At 58.3% G+C, this 21,278-nt stretch overlaps 1 protein-coding gene across 1 annotated transcript in view; it reads left to right on the top strand.

Annotated features, from left to right (window-relative positions):
• The first annotated feature begins 274 nt into the window (after nucleotides 1–274).
• The window catches only part of MAD1L1 (mitotic arrest deficient 1 like 1), a 337,452-nt gene continuing 316,448 nt past the window's right edge, over nucleotides 275–21,278 (top strand). Inside the window, exons 1-9 of the mRNA XM_045813334.2 lie at nucleotides 275–551; nucleotides 2,386–2,548; nucleotides 5,238–5,378; nucleotides 7,411–7,590; nucleotides 10,034–10,158; nucleotides 10,958–11,039; nucleotides 11,948–12,078; nucleotides 12,195–12,309; nucleotides 14,278–14,339. Coding sequence (XP_045669290.2) covers nucleotides 2,399–2,548; nucleotides 5,238–5,378; nucleotides 7,411–7,590; nucleotides 10,034–10,158; nucleotides 10,958–11,039; nucleotides 11,948–12,078; nucleotides 12,195–12,309; nucleotides 14,278–14,339 — 986 coding nt within the window. The 5' untranslated portion in view covers nucleotides 275–551; nucleotides 2,386–2,398. The remainder of the gene's footprint in view (nucleotides 552–2,385; nucleotides 2,549–5,237; nucleotides 5,379–7,410; nucleotides 7,591–10,033; nucleotides 10,159–10,957; nucleotides 11,040–11,947; nucleotides 12,079–12,194; nucleotides 12,310–14,277; nucleotides 14,340–21,278) is intronic.

The following is a 21,278-nucleotide window of genomic DNA, read 5'->3' as shown; positions in this document are numbered from 1 at the left end:
CAGTCCAGGGGAGGGGGGCAGGGAGGAGGTGGTTCAGGAGGGAAGGAGACCTCAGTTACTGGACGAGGGTCTCTGACTGTGGGAGCTCACAGGGCTCTGGGAGGATAGCCTAGCAGCAGAGTATTTTGCTTTTCCAGTGAGCCCAGAGAAAAGTCAAGATGTACTAATTCAAACCAATACTATAGCGAAATTTTGGCAGTTGTCGAGAGGAGGGAAGTTTGGCCCGAAGAGGCCACCGTTGGGCGGTGCTATTACACACAATACGGTGAGAGGCCACCGCCCTAGTGGAGGTCAGTCCCTCCGAGGGGAGGTGGGCACCCCGACTGGCCCGCGGGCCGGCCTTTGGTGAGAGTCCTCTGGGCGGGATCTCCCGGGAGCGGGCGGCTCCGGGACGCACGCGGAGCTCCCAGGACTCACCGGTGCACAGACCCGGGTCTTTACGGTCGGTCCTGCCCAGGTCTCGCGAGAACGCGGCGGCAGGTCTCGCGATACGCGGGCGCGGGCGCAGAGGAGGGAGATCTGAGCGGCGGCGGCGAGCGGCCAGGACTGAGGTGAGCTGCGGGGCGCCGGGGTCCCCAGTGGGCGGCGGTGGGTGGCGGTCCGGGGACGGGCTGGGTGCGGGCGCTGCCCCCTCTCCCTGCCTTCTCCCCGCCGCACTGGGTTCCTTGGAGCCGGACCGGGGTTGGAGCCGGCTTCTCCAGCGGCGGCGGCGGCGCGGAGCGGGGCCGGGGTCGGAGCGGGACCGGGGTCGGAGCTGGGCCGGGGTCGGAGGGGGACCGGGGTCGGAGCGGGGCCGGGGTCGGAGCGGGACCCGGGTCCGAGCTGGGTTCTCTGGTGGCGGGGAGCGGGGCGGGGGTCCAAGCGGGGCGGACCCTCTCTCGGCGCCTGGGGTCTGGCGGAGCCGCCCCTGTGCTGGGAGTTTGCGGACGGCGGCAGAAGTGCCGGTGCGGTGCCCAGGCCGAGAAGGGCGACTGACAGGCAGCGTGCTCTGCACGCGCAGCCCAGGGGTTGTGATTTCTCGGCGCTTGGGTTTCCGTAGTTGGGTTGAAGATTGGAGTCTGTTGGATAAAGAGGATGGAGCTTGAGCTGCTGCGTGCAGCGGCTTAGTTCCAGCAGTTGAAAACGTGTGTGTGCTCTTCATTCCAGTGGATTACCTGCATCAGTTCTTACAGGGGGTGGCCTCTCCCCAGCAGGACATAGTGGCTAAGTTTCCCATTGCGGGATGGAGAGTATGGCCCCGATCTAATCTTGGCATGCGGAGGGGTTTGCCTTCTGGAGCGGACTCTGTAGTCTCCTGCCGCTCCCGCCTGTATCTTCCAGGCTGTCAGCGCTCAGTGCTTGTCCTATTCTGTCTCCCAGTCCGTTTTGCATTGGCAGTGCGGTTGAGAGGTGGAGAGGACAGCTGTGTTGTCTGGGGTGCAAATGTGGCCTGCAGAGGAGAAGGGCTCTGTTCCCCAACAGGAATTCAGAGTCAAACTAAGATTCCCCACTTTTTTCCTCTGGGGTTTTGGCGGAGAAGTGTTTTCAATCTAATACTTAGGGAAGTCTGTGCGAGCCGGCCTTTAACCTAAGGGGAACACGGTGTGCACCTGTAGGAATTCACGCGTTTGGTCATAACTGTACCTGGGTGGTTCTCCACCCAACTGGCTGGCTGGCAGGTGGGCAGGCACCAGGCCACGGTCAGTACAGGTTTGGGGATGTGGGTTCTTCTTATTATTTTTAATATGTTAATTATTTATTAGAGAGCAAGAGAGAGAGCACAAGGCGGGGGGGGGGGATGGACGAGCAGACTCCCCGCTCAGCAGGGAGCTTGATACGGGCCATATCCCAGAACCCTGGGATCATGACCTGAGCCGAAGGCAGATGCTTAACCTACGCCCCGGGGGTGTCCTGGGGATGCCGGTTCTTTGCTGTTGCTCATGCTCTGCCCTCCATGCACTGGCTTGTGGAGCGCACTGGACTTCAGAGTGACAGAGACCTGGGTTCCAGTCCGTTCTGTAACTTTCTGAAACCCCACTTTCAGATGTGTGAAATATGTGCAGAAAGATCTAGTTGGCCCGTTGTGCAGCCTGAGCTGTCCTGTGTGAAGTTACAGGCAGAGTGATGGACTGTGGTACCAGTCGCACTCCTGCCCTCTGGAAATATATGATGGACACTTGTCCTCACAGCAACTGTGCCAAGTGGCTCTCGCGAGCCCCGGTTTACAGATGAGTCTGGGCTGCCAGCTAACTGCAAACGTGTGGTTATGAACACTGGGCTGTTGTAAGGACTCCGAGAGGGCACTGGGAGAGTGGGGCCGCCCAGAGGTACCCCCTGACTGGGCCGCTGGTAGAGCCAACGGGGCCTGCAAAGGCTCACGGTGACCCCTCCCTTGTCTTCCTCCAGAAGCAAAGTGGCCATGGATGACCTGGGGGAAAACACCACCGTGCTGTCCACCTTGAGGTCTTTGAACAACTTCATTTCTCAGCGGGTGGAGGCAGGGTCTGGACTGGATGCTTCCACCTCTGCCCCAGGTTCTCTGCAAATGCAGTACCAGCAGAGCATGCAGGTGAGCGCCCCGTGTTGAGCCGCATTCTCTGGGCAGGAGGCGCCTGCCCTAGGTGCCAGGTAGGTGTCTCCAAGTAAAGAGAAAGGTTGGGCGTGTCATGGTCTCAGAGTGCAGGCGGCCATATGCAGATCCTGGCTTCAGTCTGCTGTGATGTGGCTTTTACAGTTTTGCTGTAAGAAGTCTTATTTCACCTTATTTCATGTTCTTAGCAACACTTGCTATAGACCATGAAAGAGTGGTTGGTTCTCCTGGAGGACTTGAGGTTCCACAGACTCGGGGTCAGTCTCATGGGGGCAGGGGACCCTGGGGCCACTTGGGGTGGGGGTGGTGTGTGCAGTCCGGCCCCTGCCAGCCTGCACCGCCCCCGCGTCAGGCAGCTGCCGTCCCCTGCTTGTGCAGCTGCAGCCGGTCCCGGTGATGGCCTGTGACAGAGCCGGTGTCCTGTGGCTCTGGGAGCCCTGAGGAGGCCCAGGCAACGTTTGGTAAAACTCATGGTCCTGTGTTTGTATGCATTCATTTGCTGAATAATTGAATGATTTTTGTTTGTTTAGTGGACTGAGTTGCTCACTGCCATATTTTGAGAAAGACTTTTTTATTCCAAAATGGGATCTTTTATGTTTGTTTTTGGTGTTAAAGCACTTTTTGGGGAAATGGTGGTGATTGTTTTTTTGTTTTTTGTTTTTTTTTTTTTTAATTCTTGCTCCCTGGAAAAATAAGTCGGCAACTTTGGTCTAAAAAAGTGCTATAATTTTGTTGATGCAAATGTCTGGGAACTTTTGGCCAATGTGTCAGAACTATAGACTCTAGAATTTTGGAGGCGCAGTTCTCACTAAGCTAGTGCTGTGGAGCGCCTCCTCCGTGTGGGGGATCCTGTAGGTGGATGCTGTAGGCGGAGTGAGCTGGTCAGTCTTGTAGCTGCGGGACCCTGACCTGGCCCTGTGCTGCCCCAGCACTTCTGGGAGTGATTTTGTGCCCTACCAAGCCGCCCCCAAACAGCAGGTGAGGGAACTGAGAACCTATAGGTCTGGAGAGTCTGGCAGTCCCGCCCCCCCCCCCCCCCCGCCTTTTTTTAATGCTCTGTTTCTGTGGGAAGGTGTTTACAGTCAGCTCTGCTACATGTCAGTGTTGGTTTAAATAGAAACATGTTTCAGTTACTGTCCTTCAAATGCAGTTGGTGTGCCAGAGAGATGTGGCCGTGGACTCGTCTCTCTGGGGCTCCTGGCCGCCGTGCAGTAATGCCCACAGAAGCTGGGGGCCGTGCTTCGGAGCGGCTGGGCTCTCACTGCACGCAGAGACTGGGAAGGCCAGTGAGTCTGATGGAGGGTGGACTTCAGAACCCCCAAACTTCAACCGGTGTGAACTGAAATGAGAGAAAATGTCAGAGGATAAAGAAAGTGTGGACTTGGGCTCTCAAAGAGTGTGGGTGGAGAAGATGCCTTCCCTCTGGCCTCGGATCTCTCAGTCTTGGTACTGCTGACATTTGGGGCTGGAGAGTTCTTTGTTTTGCAGGACTTGCTTCTGCCTTGTGGGATGTTAAGGGACATTCCTGGCCTCTGCCCACTGGATGTCAGTAGCAAACACATGCTCCCACCCCCTCTTCTGATAGTCAGCAGTGTCTCCAGATGTCACCAAGTGTCCCTGGTAGAGCTGAGAACCACTCGCTCTCGCCCAGTGCTTCTCAAACTTCAGTGTGCATATGAGTCCCTGAGACTATGTGTAAAAGGGAGTTTCTCATTTGGCATCTCTGGGGTGCAGCCTGAGGTCCTGAGTTTCTTCTTACTGCCCAGGAGCTGCTGTGCTACCGGTCGTTCCTGGAATGGTCAGGCTCTGGTCCATATGAGGATGAGTTCTTGACACAGTCTGTGGTTCTGTGAAACTGCTTGATGTGTCTTCTGAGGCCCTTCAAGGCTTGACCTCACCTTTACCTACCCTTTGTGGTAGGCCAACTTCTAAGACGGCTCTTAAGTGCCTGGCCCCTGGTGGACCACACTTTCTCCCACTTAAACGCTAATGTGGTTTTGTGGCAGCAGGATTTTGCCAACATAATTAAGAAATCAGTCGAGCTGAAGACGGCGGGCCTGACTTACTCAGAGCAGGAGAGGGGTTCTGCATATGCGGGAGTCTCCCTTGCTGGTTTTGGAGGTGGAGAGGGGCACATGGCAAGGGATGTGGGTGACTTCTAGGAGCTGACAGCAGCCCGGGGCTGACAGCAAGGAAGAGGGACCTTAGTCCTCTAGCCGTGTGAATGTGGGAGAGGATCCCAAGGTCCAGATAAATTTGGAGCCTGGCCACCTGTGTGGATTTTAACCTGTGAGACCCTGATCGGACAACCTGGCTGTGTGCCAGGCCTTCTGCCCTTAGAACCTGACTACTAACATGGGGTTTTAGCTGCTAAGTTTGTGGTAACTTGCTACAGGACAATAGGAAACTAACATGCCCTCCTGTCTAGACCAAGCCTACACGCTGTCATCTTAAAGTATACCTTTCTCTTCCTGTTATTATTTCCTCTTTGTTTACTGCCTCCCCCCACCCATTTTCCAGCGAAGGGCCCAGCATCCATCCTTCTTCCCCAAGGCTGAGTAGAGGCTTCGTCGGAGGCAGGTACTCAGTGTGAGTGGTGGACAAGCCACTCTCACCTATTTGGCACAGTGACTGAGGGTTCTCTTTCCCCTGGGTGTGACCTGCTCAGCTGGAGGAACGAGCAGAGCGGATCCGCTCCAAGTCCCAGGTGGTCCAGGTGGAACGGGAGAAGATGCAGATGGAGCTGAGCCACAAGAGAGCGCGAGTGGAGCTGGAGCGGGCGGCCAGCACCAGTGCCCGGCGCTATGAGGTGGGTGTGACCAGGCGGCCCTGGCATCGGGGCGTTGTGCATGGTGCCTGCCAGGCCGTTAGGCAGGTGAGCCTCCTGGCTGGGAGCCTGGGGCTCTGCCTCGTTAGGCCACAGGTGGCAGCTATGCTTGATGTCCTTGACGGGGGCAGCGCACAGGGCACGGCTCTCTGCCATGTCTGCACGGTGAGGTGCTGGCGGCCATGCCTCTCTGCTGAGCTGCCTGTTCTCCCTGCCACCCCTCCCCGCCCCCCACTTCCCCACCCCAAAGAATTGGGGTGTAAATCCAGCAGAAATACCAGGTACCACAGGGTGACAGGCTTAGAAAGTCACCGGGTTCTGTAAAGGTCTCAGGTCCAGGCTGGACCAATCTTGCTCACATCTCCAGTCTTGTGGGTACTTCCTGTTGTCCCTGGCTTACCCAGGGCAGACAGGGCAAGTGTAATCCCCCATTACCTAGGGAAGGTGCAGGGTTTTTACTGAGAGCGTAAATCCTTTTTTTTGCTTCGATCAACAGCACTTTGCCAGAGGTTTTCAATAAGTGCTCATGATTTGTGGAAATGCTGCCAAGACTCGGGCAGAGCGTTGGACCGGCAAGTCTTTGACCTGCCTACGCTTCCCCAAGGGTGGATGTCTGGCCCCATTCTTGCCTTATGTGGCATATTTGCATGCTTTCCTAGGCCTGTAAAAATAGCAGATGTCTTCAAGGGTGTGATGCTGATTGAATATGTATTTGACCCTGGTATGCAGGCTTCTGGCTGTGGTGTGCCGCGGGGGCCTAGTAGCCCAGGAACGTGGCCTACCAGTGGGTCCCACGGCCTTGGCATTGATTCTGGTGTTGTTCCCAGGGCTTCCTCTTAGGGTGGGGCTTTAGCTGATGTTCTGGATTGTCCTAGGAGGGACAGTCCCAGAGGAAGGGACAGGGAGAGGCCGTGGGAATCTTGCTGCTCTTGAAAGTGCATTATTAGGGCTGGAGGTGGCACCAGGAACCATCAGATGGTAGGAATTGTGGTGTTGGTGCTGCTGCCCTGGCTCTCAGGCAGATGGCATGGGATATGGAGCTATTGGAATTTTTCTGAGCCATTAGTTCATCAAGGGCAATAACTGTCCTGGCTGCCCTGGGTCTCCAGGGTGCGGTGCGGGCCATGGCACTTTATAGGTGCTTAGAATATGTTGTAATGAGTAGGGAGGTTTGTTGCATGGTTGGTGGAAGTCTTTTCTTGGGGAAATTGAAGGGTGCAGGCTGAGCTCAATCCCGGGTCCTCGCTTTGCTTGGCCTTCCTCTGAGAGGCCTTTCCCTTCCCACCCACAGACGTGGCTGAATGTGACCTGGAATCACCTGAGCCGGTGGCTTTCAAATTGTTCCTTTGAGTCTTGGACATCTATCATGGTTTTTCAGGGACTGCCAGTTTGTCCGTGGGTGGGGATCTCAGAACCTCCCAGATGGTGAGACTTTGGTTGGTGTCTGAGGTCTGGGGACCTGCAGGGTCTGCCCCGTGTGTCCTTGGGACGGGCAGCCCGCATAGAGATGCTACAGACTGCTCTGTGGTGGGCTGCCCGGGGCCCTCATTCTGGAAGGGTCCCCTGACTCTTCCGTTGAGCGGACGGCGTCCCTCCGCGTTCATTCAGCTCCTGCTTGGTGCTGGGCTGGAGAGGCCTGGTTGGAGCACTGGCCTCGGGAGTGCTGGTGGGCCTTCTGCAGCACCGCCTCCCAGGGAAAGGCCAGAGGTCAGCAGCATCAGGTGCCCACTCGGTGGTCCCTTTGCTTCTGGGGCTGAGGCTGAGCTCCTGTGTGGCTGACTGCTGACCCCCGAGACCCCCGGGTCCATCAGGGTGAGGGGTCTTAGTCTTGGGGCCGCCTTCCCAGCATTAGATGCACGGTGCTTCTGAAGGTCTGCGGGAGGGGACGGGCCTGGCCTCTAGTGGTGTGAGCGGGGCCTGCTGCGTGACCGGCGCCGGGGTCAGAGGGGTCCCCGTCCCGAAGGACGGCTGGGCTGGGCCCCCCCACTCCCACTCACTGTCTCCGCTCCGGCAGCGCGAGGTGGATCGCAACCAGGAGCTCCTGACGCGCGTCCGGCAGCTGCAGGAGCGGGAGGCCGAGGCGGAGGAGAAGATGAAGGAGCAGCTGGAGCGCCACCGGCTGTGTAAGCAGAGCCTGGACGCCGCGGGCCGGAAGCTGCGCGAGAAGGAGGACGGCTTGGCTGCGGCCGGCGAGGTGAGGGCTGTCCCAGGGTGGCGTTCCTCAGGGGTCAGGCGTGGGTGCCCCGGGGCGCCCCCAGCGCAGCGCTGGGTGGCTCCTCCGCCTCCCGCCGCGTGTGCGTGGTGTTCGCGTCGTAATTCCAGTAAAAATACTCATTTTCCACTCCGTGGCCTTCAGTTCATAAATCAAACACTTAGTCTTTGTAATTATGACTTTTAATAGTGGACTCATCTGTGTGTCGTCATTAAAAGCTTTCCTTACGTGCGCGCATCGTGGTAGATGTATGTACGTGCACGTGTGTGTGGCGGGTAGCGCGTGGCTTTTGGCTTCTGTGACTGATGCTGTCGTAGTCCCAGGAGTGGGGTTTCAGGTCTCTGGGGACAGCGTCCGGCCTTTGCCTCCAGTTGCTGTGTTGTGCTGGTAGCGTTGTGGAGGGCTTCGGTTTCCCTGTGGCTTTACCTGTCATGGATGGTGGTATCTTCTGGAAACACTTAGGGTTTTTTTCCCTCTTCTGAAGATGTAAGGGTTGCCCTGAATTTGCATTTCTTTGATCATTAGCAGGTCTGTTAGTATCTGAGAACGTTTTGAGCCAGCGCATAGATGAACTGTAGTCCCTACTAAGTCTCTACCAGTTGAAGGTTGTATAAATTTTAGAAACAGAGCCCAAACATTGGTGCTGGTGGAAATTGGACTCTCCTGACCTTCCCTGTCCCTTTGCTGTGGCGCCTCGGATCACAGGTGCAGCGAGGGAAAAGACGAAGTGCTGCCGGGGAGGGAGCAGGGCACGGGATCATTGGTATTCCGTCTCCGCGTGCTTTTCTCTACTTGATAGATCTCGGGAAGCAGGCTGCAGGTTATTTTTGCCTTGGCAACGCTGGAGAGCATGTTAAGGTTGTTCCTACATCTGTCTTCTGATGTGGATGTTGGCAGGAGAGGAGCCGTGATCAGCCTCAAGCAAGTCCCCGTGTCGCCCTTGGCTTGCCTGGGCTGCGTTCTGGAGGCTGTGCACTCTGTTCAGTGAAGAGTGAGGTGGGGGGAGACTTTTGCCACAGAGGTTGCAAACAGGGTGAGAGAGGGGCCAAGGGTGTGAATTTGATGGCTAGTCAGGATGGAGGACCCTGCATTTTGTTTCCGTTACTTTGTATCTCCTGGGAGAAGCCTTCCCTGGTGACTCCGTTGTCACTGCCCCCGCATGCGCGCTCACCACCATGCCTGGGTCGAATGCTCATCCCCAGGAAGTCCTCTTACTGACCGCTGGGCTTCCCCACAGCTGGGTCCTGTGTGTGGCCAGCCCTCTGACTCCATGTCTCGCACAGCGCCTGGTGTCCAGTGTGCGTTAATTGGATTCAGGAAGACTTCTCAAAGGCTGATTTCCTAGTTAAATGTATTTTAGTAGTTTCGTCTTCTGTGATGCCCAGGTTGTTAGGCACCCTGGTAACACCCTAGTAACAGAGCAGACCGTGCACATGGGTGGAGTACGGATGTGGACGGCCTGTGTCAGCCTCCCCTGGGGAATGTGGGTCCTGGGTTGGTGTGGCCTCCTGGGCCAGCTGAGAACGTGTCAGACTCCTTGTCAGCAGGGGGTGCCCTGGGACTGCTGGTGTCCCTCACTGCAGGAGTTTGCTGGACCGGGTCCTTGTCCTCCACTCCAGGTTAATTTACAGTGATGCTTCTGAGCGGGCTTCCCTGGTGGCCTGATCGGCGAGCTGGCTTCCCCTGGGAAAGCCACAGAGGGAGAGCAGTCACCGGATGGTCACTAGGAGGTCACCTGGTGAGGGTGCGGTCTGATGGAAGGGCAGCAGGTCTGCCCCTGAAAGTCCTGAGGCTCAGCCCTGGGCCAGCCTCCCCAGCCCCGGCTTCCTGGCTGAGGGCATGCCTACGCTTTCCCCAAGGGTGGATGTTTGGCTCCATTCTTGCCTTCTGGCTGGGGGCATGAAGTCTGCACGGCATTCCCATGGCTCCTCCGTTCTGGGGGCTCCTGTAGCATCATTCTGAAGACTGTCTCAGTCCCCTGTTTCTGACCTCTTGGCCAGACCTGGCTGTGGTTCACAGGGAGTGTTTTAGCTGGGATGGCATAGTGGGGTTCCTTCGGGGTGGAGAGACCAGGGCAGGCATGGAGGGAGAGCCACACAGGCACATTGGGCACAAGTGAGGGTCCCAAGTGACAGATGTCACAGGGCATGGGCCTCTCTTGGCAGGCAGCCCATCACCATATCCCAGTCTTTTCCCATTTGCTTGAGGGAAACGTGAGGCAGGCCGGGATACTCTGGGTTTGGGTTGACCAGTCTCCCCCCAGGTCGTGTGTTATAAAGGAGAAGATGGTTCGGTCCCTGCCCGTGGGAGGGGGGTGGCATGTGCAGGCTTTTTTGGGGACATTTGTCCTTGGGCTTGTGGGTCAGGAGCTCACCTCTGTGTGTGCGTCACAGCCTGTAAGCAACTGTGCCCCCCCCCCCCCCAGACCATCAGCGCGCTGAAGGGGAGGGTCTCCGAGTTGCAGTGGAGCGTGATGAACCAGGAGATGCAGGTGAAGAGCCTGGAGTCTGAGAAGCAGGAGCTCAAGGAGCAGCTGGCCTTGCAGCACAAGTGAGTGGCTGTGCTGGGTCGGGGGGCAGTGCTGCCAGGTGAGCCTGCCCATGGGTCGCTCTGGGTCCAGTCAGCCTGAAGCCTGTTGCGGCCTGTGACGGGCTGCGCATCCGGTGGTTACCGGTGTGGGGGACCGTGAACAGGAAGGCCTGGGCGCGTCTTCCTGTGCCCTCTGTGGTCTGAGCACCCAGTGACCACGCGTGCCGTCTGTGCAAGCTCTGAGGACCTACAGGTGCCCTTCGGGTCTGTCCTCCCCATCCACAGGCTGTTGGCGGCAGACACAGGGGCCACTGAAGTAAGGATGTTCTGAGAACAACAGTGGGGGGCAGTCATTTCTTCCTGGGGCTGGGACGCCTGCTCGCAGAGAGCTTCCCAAGAACTGTGTGGGGCACCCCTGGGGCAGGTGGGTTGTGGGCCGAGGGGCCATCCAGGCAGAGGCCGCGTTCTGAGCGGACATGGAAGTCTGAATGGTAAGAGGGCGGAATTCTCTCGCTGTGATCTAGGCCTTTACCTTCGCAGGTGTTGTCCTAGGAGAACTCTGGATGCTCATGGGCAGGGGTGGGGGTGTGCAGGGGGGTGGTCATGGGAAGGTTCTTGGCTGTGGCTGTGCCCGCGGTGCGCAGCGAAGATGAGGGAATAGAGCCTGGGGTGTGGACTTAGCCACTGCCCTGACCTGAGGAGACTGAGGCCACAGTGCCCTGGGGTCTGGGGGTCCGCGTTGGAGAGCCCCTCGGGTGAGGGCAACTGCTGGCCTTACCACTTACCTCTTTCTGCACGTGATGTGCTTTTCTCTCGATAGGAAATGTCAGGAGGCTAATCAGAAGGTTCAGGAGCTCCAGGCCAGCCAGGAAGTGAGGGCCGACCAGGAGCAGAGGATCAGAGTGAGTCACTCCGTGTCAGGCGCACGCTGTGTCGGTGGGTGTCCCGGTGGTAGTCTCAGCCATCCTGCTGCTTTAGCTGGGGCACCCTTTGGGCATCCGGGGACGGTGAGCTGCCCGTGCCCAGGGTGCTGTTGACACTGTCGCTTGTCTCTGTGTGTGCCGTGCCTGTGCTCAGGGCTGGGGCTGCTGCCCCCCAGCTCTTCTTCCTTGTCAGGCCTCAGGCCTCCGGCCTCCTGGCTCCTCCTGCCTCTGCTCTCCCATGTGCTGTTCTCTGGCTGCAGTGCCTGCCCGGCTCTGGGACGTCACTTCTGTTTAGCTCCCGGCCCACTTCCCGGAGTATGCTCACCTGCACGGCACGGTGTCTGCCTTTCTCCCAGACTCCATGTGCGGAGACCTTACCTGCATCCCGTGTCGCCCTGTCCCTGCTGCTTGACCCTGTACCTGGCACAGAGCTGGGCCCTGTTGATGTTTGTTGACTGACTGACTGATTTGGTCCTGATCAGCAAGCACTGAGCTTGTTCGGTGACTTGCCGCTGATGGATGCCAGCTGTCCCTAGTGTGTCTCAAGGGGACTGCAGGTGGTAAAGGAAGGCCATTGTCAGTGTGGAAGAGACTCCCTTGTTATACGGGCGCTAGTGTGGCAGGAGCGGGTCTAGGAGGGGAGGAGTGCCGTGTTTTACTGATGTGTTTATTCAGGGAGCCTTGGCTGCCTGTCCTTGGGCAGGTGTGCGCCAGGGCCCTGCCCCTGAGGACAGTGCAGCGCAGAGGTGTGACCCCAGCCCGTGGCGCCACGTCAGGGTGCCCTGGAAGCGAACACGGAGGACGCGGCACAGAGGCACACCTGGAGTCTCAGAGGAGGGCCGGGCCACAGTGGTCGACTTTGCCCTCTCTGTCTTGGCCTCACTCAGGATCTGGAGCAGAAGCTGTCCCTGCAGGAACAGGACGCTGCGGTAGTGAAGAACATGAAGTCTGAGCTGGTGCGGCTGCCCAAGATGGAGAGGGAGCTGAAGCAGCTGCGGGAGGAGAGCGCCTACCTGCGGTGAGGCGGGCGCGGGGCGGGCTGGCGAGTGCGGGGCGGGCGCGGGGCGGCACCCCGCTGCACTCCTCCTCCTGGGCATGTGGCGTTTTGAGGGACTTTGTTTCTGGTCCTGCCAGGGAGATGCGAGAAAGCAATGGGCTGCTCAGGGAGGAGCTGGAGGGGCTGCGGCGGCGGCTGGGGCGCCAGGAGAAGATGCAGGAGAGTCTGGTCGTCCTGGAGCTGGAGAAGGAGGTGGGTCCGGGGGACAGTGAGCGGGTTGTTCCCTGTGGGTGTCCTCTGTCTGCCTGGGGACCCTGGGTGTTCCAGTCCGGCGTTCCAGTTCCCCTCCTGAAATGTGGGTGTGCCGGGCTGCTGTGTTGGGCTGAATAGCAGCCCCAGAGCTGTGCCTGCCCCTGTGCAGGTGCTCATGAGCCGGCCTGTGGCAGGGAAACCGCTGGGTGAGCCCAGTGGGCCGTTGTCACGAATTCTTGCATGGACGGGGGACATGGGGGGGAATCAGGTGTCATGCGGGGAGGACATGACCCCCCTGCTGCTGGGGTGTGGGAGACGGAGGAGGGCCTCTAGAAGCTGGAGAGGGCTGGAAATGGGTTCTTCCCAAGAGCCTCCAGAAGGAGTTGTAAGAGCGTGTGTTGTATTGTTCTCAGCCACCTGGTGGAAGTGGAAAAGGTGATCTAGGCAGTGAGTCAGAGAGACGAGGCCGGGTGGGACCCTTGACACCAACCTTGTTCCCACCCGCAGACGTGAGCAGGTGCCCAGGCTCCGTTTCTCCTGCTTGCGTCTGCTGTTGGGACTCGCAGTGGCGTTTTGTGGGGCGATGTGGCAGAGCTGGCCATAGGACTTTGTGCAGCAAGCGTCCCACTTCTCCCTTGTTAGTGCGGGGACGCAGAAGCTCTGTCTCACCCAGTGCACACAAGTGACACCAGCACTTAGCCTCCTGGCCTCTGGCCCTGGGTCTTGCTGTCCTTCTGCGCTGCCTCACCTCCAAGCCACGGGGCCCTCTGTTGTGTCCTGGGGGTTGGATGTGCCGGGAGCTGCCCTGTACTTGGCCAGACGGGCCTGTGGCCTCGCGGGGTGGGAGCCGAGCTCCTCTAGGATGCTGGCATACATAGGAACTTAGCCTGAAGACGCAGCCCCAGACGGAGCAGTGTTTCCTCTGGGCAGTTCTGAAATTGGTCAGGATCCTGTCTCGAGAGTCGTACTGCTTCGTGTGAAATCCTGCCACGGATGTCTGCTGGCTGTGTGACCCTGGGCAAGTCACTTAACCTGTCTGCCTCCATAATGAGGAGTAACAGTGTCTGCCTTGCAGGGTCGTGAGGGCTTCGTGAATTCACGTCATGTGCTTAAACAGTGCCTGGCCCCTGGTAGACGGTCACTGAGCATTGGCTCTCGAGACAGAGTCGTTAAGCAGCCCATGCCCTGCACGTGATAGGGCCAGCGGGTGACTGAGTGAATGCGGTGATGCCAGCAGGGCACTTGGCCTGGGCAGAGGTGGGGGGAGGCCAGACAGAGGCCCATGGTCCTTGCCCTCACATTGCTTACGTTCTAGGAGAGGTGGGGGTGGGGGGGACTCTAACGTGGGATGTGGGTCAGCATGGGAGAGAGTGTGAGATGCAGGGTCAGGCAGCCCCACGTGCAGTGCCAGGTGGGTGGGGCATGTCCCCACCTTCTGTTCTCCCTGTGGGGCCCCGGGCCCTAGTCGGCCATGTCAGCTGGGGGTAGTTGGCTCTAGGGCCAAGTGCATCTGCTGTGGGGCCCGGCATCCTGTGGAGCCCCAGGACTGTGGGAGAGGCAGCGAGTTCTTGTGGTTTTACTGCCCAGGTCTGCCCTGGGGCGCGGCCTGTTTCTATGGGACCACGCCTGAGGCTGTGTGCCACCCCTGTCTCTATTCCGCAGGGACCTTACCTGATTCCATGGGACCGGGAACAAATGAGGTGCTGAGCGTGCTTGTCGTGGGAGTAAGCTCTCTGCTCCGGAGCAGACTCGGAGCACGTAGGCGTTTAGTCAGAGATAAGAGCAGGCTCTTCTGAGGGATCAGGGAGACTTAACATCCTCCTCATCGCCGTCACCTTGGCGTGAGGCGCTTTGGTCTGGGGACTGAGGTGGGGTTGCGTAAAGAAGGGTAGCAGGCGGCCGTCGAGGCCTCAGAAGGGAGATGCTGGGGTTGCGGTGCTCTTAGCGTTCGCCTCCTTGTCTTTCCAGAGGCTGCTGGCCAAGCTGCAGAGCTGGGAGCAGCTGGAGCAGACCATGGCCTTGAGCATCAGGTAGGCGGAGGGCGCCGGTGCCTCGAGGGGCGGGGGGCCGTGGGCACCTGCGGGGGCTGCTCCTGCGGGGCCGCTCAGGTCGGATGAGGTGCTTTCACCGTGGGCGGGAACGGGACCGAAGTGACTCTCCTGCTGCAGTGTGAACAACTTCTCATTTAAGGTTGGCTAGCGGCGTGCTGGCAGGGATCTGATGGCCCTGCGTCATCGGGCTTTGCGGAAGGGTTTCTTCGTGTATGCTGAGGGAGTAATTGCTTTTGGGGCAGGCCATTCCTTTTAGGCAAATACAAACAGCGGAGGTGAACTGAGTTGGGGGGAAAGGGAGCACACCATCGTGGAGGATTGTCATGCCCGTCAGGCCCCCGCAGCAGCCTCGGCTCATCTGTGTAGAGCTGATGCCAGGGGAACGGCAGGTTGCGGGCGGGCCGTGGTGCGGGCTGCTGGGTGGGGCACTGGTGTCTCGCTCTCCGATGGGGAGCACGGCCGGGGCAGGCATCTTTCCACCGCTCCCTGCCCCCCCAGTCCCACATGTTGTGCCGCCCGCTCCTCCTCTTTCTCCAGCGTTGCTGCCTGTTCCTCGGTCCCCAGGACTCTCTGGCCCTCTGTGGACTGACTCTTCCCCACAGCTTTGTCACTGTCTCGTTGTTCCAGTCTGGGAGAGGGGTGGTAGGAGATTGATCGTTCCGATGCGTCCTTGGAGCTGTGGTGTTGCAGGAGCCTTTGGTTTTGTCTGCTTGTGTGACTTTCAGACTGTAGCTTCTCGGTTGTCTTTCGTGCTGCTCTTGGAAACTGGGCCAAGATCGAGAACGTTCTTTAAAGGGCTGTCCTGTGATGACACTGTCCTGCTGCTGGTTCTGGAACCTGTGGCAGTTCTGATCAGCATTATTGATGCCGCTGTGCATCCCTTGAAAATGCCTCCTCGTCGTCTCTTTGCCTGGCTGAGTCACAGCGGACCGACGAGACCGCTGTTCGCACTTGAACCGCACCTGCAGGACCCAGGCTCGTGCAGGGCCGGCCCAGTGGGGCCTAACTGTTCTGTGCTTCCTCCTGCTGTCTGCACTTATTAGCTCACCGGAAAGCTTCCCTCCTGCTCCCAGGGAGGCTTGTCAGAAGAGAAGCCTCCGTGACTTCTTTCTTGTGCGGGAGATCAGAGGCTCACGCGTGCCCGATCGGCCCAGCTGCAGTGTGTCTGCACGCCCAGCGTGGGCCACAAAGCACTCACCATCAGTCAGGCCCGGGGCTGGGGCACAGCTGGTGGCCGTCTCTGGCCCGGATGGGAAGCGCGGCTACTCCTCCAGCCGTTTGGTCTCACTTCCAACCAGAGGGCCTCCCCTGAGTGTGGCTGGTGTGTGGGGAGCAGACCACCAGCTGGGGCCGGGCATCTGCCTGGTCACCTGCTTGTGCGTGTCGTGTGTTCACCTGGTGGCCGGGCCCGGGGGAGGGGAGGAAGAGGGTGTTTGGAGGTCTGTCAGACGTGACGGGTCGGGGCCGGTGGTGGGAGAGCGGATTGTGTAGGGCAGAGACTGGTGTCCTGCCGGCCCCTGACAAGTGGGCCCCTCTTCAAGCCTGTGCCTGGCTCTGGGCCAGTTTTCTTGCTGCTGGGAATGCAGCGCGGGCCTCGCTGTGGGTGTGGTGACACGGTCACACGCTGCAGCGGTGGCTCACGCTGCGGAGCGGTGCTCGTGTCCCTTCTGAGTGGCCGGACGTCCTGTAGGGGGCAGGTTTTGTTTCATGTGCTTTGTCACCCTGTCCCTGGTCCCTTCCGGGGGCACTTTGGAAACCCCAGCTTCTCCTTTTTACCCCTCCTGTCCCCAGTAGGGTGCTTGGGCAGGCTTTGCCTCCTGCCACTCTGCCCCACGAAGGGAGTGCGTGCGTGTCATGTAACAGTTGGTGGGTCACAGACTTGTGTGTTGCCTGTTGTCAGAGCCGTGCGGAGCGTTGGGTACAAACGCAGACTCCCCAAGCCCAGTGGATCAGCCTGCCGGGCACTGGACCTGAGTCGTGCATGACCTTGAGTGCTGTGAGGAGGAATTTGGCTCTCCTTTTTTGCTAGGTTTTGGGCAGTTGGAGATTTCTGTGCAGGGAGGATGACTCGTAGGAGCCCACATCTAGTGAAACTGAATATGGGATGGGAAACGTGCAGAGGGAGATAGGGCACAGGGAAAAGTTGGGGTCCCTGTAGGAGGGACGTGGGAGGGAAGGGTGAGAACTGGTCAGGAGCTCTGAGACCGCTGTCTGGGTGCTGGAGGTGGATCTGCCTTGAGTGGGTCCAGGATGGATGCCCTCTGTCACCCTTGCCACGTTCAGGGCAGGGCGTGAGAGGACTGGCTCAGACCCTACTGAACAATGGCTGGGTGTATGTCTGGCTCCAGCTTGGCCCTCATGTGTTGTGGGGAGGTATCTTGTGTCTCATCTTCCACATCTGTTCATGGAAGGACTTTTCTAGAACATTGCCTTCTCCCCATGGAAACATGTTTGTGTGTGGGTGCATGCTAGTTTGGGGGCCCGCTCCCCCATAGCACCATCAGCCGGCTCCAGGAGAGGGCAGTGGGTTGGAGTCCAGCAGATGCCCTTGAAGTAGGAGCTGGAAGGGCAGGGAGGGCCTTCTGACCTGGCGGGTTTGAGTCTCTTGGCCTTTAGGCCAAGGCAGTGTTGTCACTTTGGGGCTGAAGGCACTCACTTGACGCGTGTCGCGACCACCGGCTCTGGGCCGTGTCCCGTGTCTCCTGGGCTTTGAGGGCTGCCGCCACTAGGTGGCACCCCCTCCCCCGTGATCCTGATCCCTCCACCTTGAGAGCCGTGGGGTACGTGTGGATTTCTGGCCCCAAACCTGCTGCCTGCAGCTCTTCCTGGTCCTCTGCTACTCCACGTGGGACTCACGTGTTACAGCCGGGGCCCAGAGGAGCAGGGGTGTGAGGGGTCTGTGGCCTTACAGTCCTGCTGTGCAGCTGTGGGTGGCTGGCCGGCCGCTGTTGTCTGTCCCACACCTACCCTGTTCTTGACTGGTCTCTTTGTGATCCTTAAATGCTTGATGTCTGTGAGCTTCTGGTGTTTCAGACCAGATATTCTCTGCACGGGCTGTCCTCTGTGCACAGGGCTGTGGCTTTTCGCAGATTCTCGGAGGGCCCCATGGCCTAGCAGAGGCTGGGAACATAGATCAGGTCTGACACCTGGGGAGATCAAAACCCCCTGGAGTTCACACAGTGTGACTTTTGTCACCGTTCTCCCAGTTTGGGCTTTCTTAGGCCCCGAGGAGCCTAGAGGTTTCAGGACAGTTGGGTGGAGTTGGCCGAGGTGGTTCCGGCAGTGTAAACCAGTAGGGAAGCCCCTGGGCTGTTTCCTTACCTGCCGGGCAGGCTTGTCCACCTGGATGTTGCTGGACACCTGCCTGCAGCATGTGGGGCGTCTGGGTTAGAGGCAGGTGTGCCTTAGGACTTGGAGAGTCCTGGGTGGGAGGGAATCCTGCTCTAGGCTGGCTGGGGCCCCGCACACCCAGGGGAGCCCGCAGTGGGGAGGAAGGCGGGCGGGTGTGATGCGTGGATGTCCTCATCGCAGGGCTCTAAAAGCTGAGCGAGGGATTCAGCAGCACACAGAGAGTGCCCGGGTGCAGAGAGCTTTGTCCCGGGAGCACGGCCTCGTGGGGAAGGATTTGAAGGTGCTGGAGGCGGACACCAGGAGACACTTTCTGCGTCCGTGTCAGCCTGGATGTGACTGTCTGGGGCCCTGGAGAAGGACTAACAGAGAGGTGGGGGGTGGGGGGACAGATGGAGCAGAAGGGAGCACCTGCAGCAACAGAAGGGCGCCTCCCCTCAGAGCACTGGTTCGTGTGACTCACTGTTTTAATAGATTAGAGGGGAACACACGTGACCATCTCAATGGATGCAGAAGCATTTGTGAGAGCTTAACACCCTTGCATGAGGAAAACCTCTGAGCAAAGTAGGAGTGGAAGGGGCCGCCCTGGAGCAGCGCCTGCCGACCCTGCAGCTCGCATGCCCTCTCCCCACTCCTCGTCTGTCTGTCACGGTGGCAGTGCAGGCCAGGGCAGAGGGGGGACAGAGGAAGAAGTAAAGCTGCCTCTGGTTGGAGACAAGATGATTGTGCACGTGGGAAGTGTCAGGGCATGTGTAAAGAGCCACTTGTACTTGGCGAGTCTAACAGGCTCCCGGTTACAAAGACAACATACAAAGGTGGACTGAATTTCTGCGTGCTGGTAGCCAGCAATTAGAAGTACAGGCCACTGACGGTAGCCTCAGAAACGTGGAATACTAGAGGATAAAGTCAGCGAAAATCTGTGCCGTAAAGTGTAAGGTCTTCCTGAGAGAGCTGCCGTGCTCGCGGATTGGAGGAGTCGTGTTGTTGACGTGCCAGTTTGCTACAGTAGGTCCATACGTCCAGTGCAATCCCAGCCAAAGTCCCAGCAGGCATTTTGGCAGAAACCAACAGACTGATTCCGAAATTTTATAGACTTGTTCTTGAAAAAACCCAAGGGCTTAGAAAGGTTGATTTCAAGTTACTGTAAAACGTATTGGTCAAGGCGGTGTAGTAGTGGCGTAAGGATAGACATACCCGTCAATGGAAAAGACCAGAAAGTTCAGGAATAATTGAAAAGTATGGAGTCTGTTGGTTTCCGTGAAGGTGATGAGATAATTCAGCAGCAGAGTCAGTCTTGCACAAACGGTGCTGAAGCAGTGGGATGTTGTACGGTCAGATGCAGATCCTTGTCTCGCACCGTTCCAGCATTGAACAGGTGGGGCGCACGCCTACCTGGGGTGAAAACCAAGGCTTCTGGAAGATTAGGACACAAAAGCATGAACCAAAGATGCAGAAAATTGGTAACTGAACGTTCGCCAAAATGAAAAAATACCTTTGTTCCTGGAAAGAACAGTTGAGACAGAGAAGAGGCAAACCCTGCTGTCGGGGGGAGAAAGTATTTGCGGCGCATACACAGGCCTGACCGGAGATTTGTGTCCAGGATTTGTGAAGCATTCTCACAAGTGAGGAAGACAACAGCCGGTTTCTAAAAGCTGGGCAAAAGATGTTGAACAGGAAACTTTACAGAAGAGGGTCTGCGGACGGGAATGAGAACATGACAGCCACTCCATATCACTGTCGTTCGGGGGTGCAGGCGAAGGTCACATGAGATGCTGCGGCTGGCCCAGTAGAGCGGCCGGGACGGTGTGAGCAGCGGCAGCGTGTGGTCGCTGCAGGGGCGAGGGGAAGGCGGCTTGGCGTGCGGGAAACCGTTTGGCAGCTTCCTCCTGTATGTTTACGACAGGCCCCGCAGTTTCATCCTGCGTTCTTAGCCAAGAGAAATGAAAATGTGACCTCGCAAAGACCTGTCCCTAAATGTTCCCAGCAGCCTGATTCCTAAGAGCAGAAGTGTGGAGACAACAGGCGTGTCTGTCAGCAGGGGCACGGGCTCACGGAGTGTGGCGTGTCCATGGGGCCGGCCAGACTGCTGTGCGCACGTGAGTCCTGCTCACGCCGGACGCTTGGAGGCCAGTCCGTGTGATGCCCTTTATTTGGAGTTTTCACAAAGGCGAAACTGACTGTAGTGGCCCGCAGGTGAGTGGTTGGGACATGATTGAGCGAGAGAGGTCCTGACAGTGGGCCAGATGTCGCCTGCCCTTGGCTGTCATGGCAGCTGCTGGGGTCAGTTGCGCATCCCATGTCCGTGAAGCCGACCCGTGGACAAAGGCAGGCTGTGGACGGGGTGCTGAGGTGCGCTTTATAAAGCCTTCCTTTTATGGGGCCCACTCCCTAAGCTCCTCAGGCCCCCCATTGCCCTCGCCCTGTGCCACCACTGCCTGGTCCCCCTCACATGGTTCTCGTGCCTAGGGTGCTGTTGTCAGAGAAGGGGCTTAGGGCTGCCCCAGAGGGGCACCTGTCCCCCCAGTCTGGGCACTGCCTGGTGCGTGCTCACGTGGCAAGCTCTGTATGCACCCTCCTGACTCGGTGCTCAGTCCAGATTCTGCACATCTAGTCACTTGATCTCCACCAGTCCTTCTGCACCAGCACGGAGCTCTCTCCTGAGCTGAAGGGCTGAACGCCGTTGTGTGAAGTGGACGAGCTCTGACTGACCTCAGGCCCCTGATGATGGACACTTTGGTTGCTTCCAGTGCAAGCAGCGCCGTACTGGTTGGACAAATTCTTAGAAGTAGTTTTTTTTTTTATCTCAAAAGACATACGTGTTTGAGACGGACAGATGGTGCTGAATGGCCCTCCAGAAACGTAATGTTTCCATCCTGGCACACGAGTGGCCTCGCTTAGTTGGGCAGTATGCTTTCAAAGGTTTCAGCAGAGATTCACCGTGGAGCCACGGCACAGCAAGGAGGGCAGGAACCTCCAGTGGGCTGGCTTTTAACAAGCGTGTGGAGCAGTTCCCACTGGGGGAGCCTTATTAAATGGCATGGGATGCATGTGGAGGGCTTCTGGAGTCAAGCCTCTCATTTTATGGAGGAAATAGTTTGCTGGTGGCGGGTGCGCCTCTGTGATTTGGCTCCTTCCCCTGTTCCTTTGTGCCCAAATCTGGCCTGATTTCAGTCCGGCTGGGAGGGCGTAGTGCCTGTCAGGAAGCGTGCAGGTTTGACGGGATTGATGGCGCCAGGGAGGCTGAAGGATGGACAGGTTTTGTTGAAGCCTGGTGGCTGTGCCCCCAAAACTGCTGACCTGTCACCTGCAGTGAGCACAGGAACCAGGTGCTGACCAGGACGCTTCCCTGCAGCACTTGTCGGCTGGCCAGGTGACCGGTCTTGGGGGTCAGTCTCCCCTGGCCGGTGAGGCCGAGTGCATGATTCCTTCTAAGAGAGCATCTCATTGACCAACCCGGACCCTTTTATGACCCCACTTACTATGGTCGCCACCTGCGATCACCTGGGCATTGGGTCCGTCAGTACACCAGGTGATGCTGGTGTTCAGGAGGGCGGCCGGGCTGTCCCGCAT

This window comes from Ursus americanus, chromosome 2 (genome assembly GCF_024610735.1).
Source record: "Ursus americanus isolate L20-20 chromosome 2, mUrsAme1.1.p, whole genome shotgun sequence".
In the NCBI taxonomy this organism is placed as follows: domain Eukaryota; kingdom Metazoa; phylum Chordata; class Mammalia; order Carnivora; family Ursidae; genus Ursus; species Ursus americanus.
Note: the sequence above shows the minus strand (reverse complement) of the source record. Positions and strands in the feature narration are given on the sequence as shown.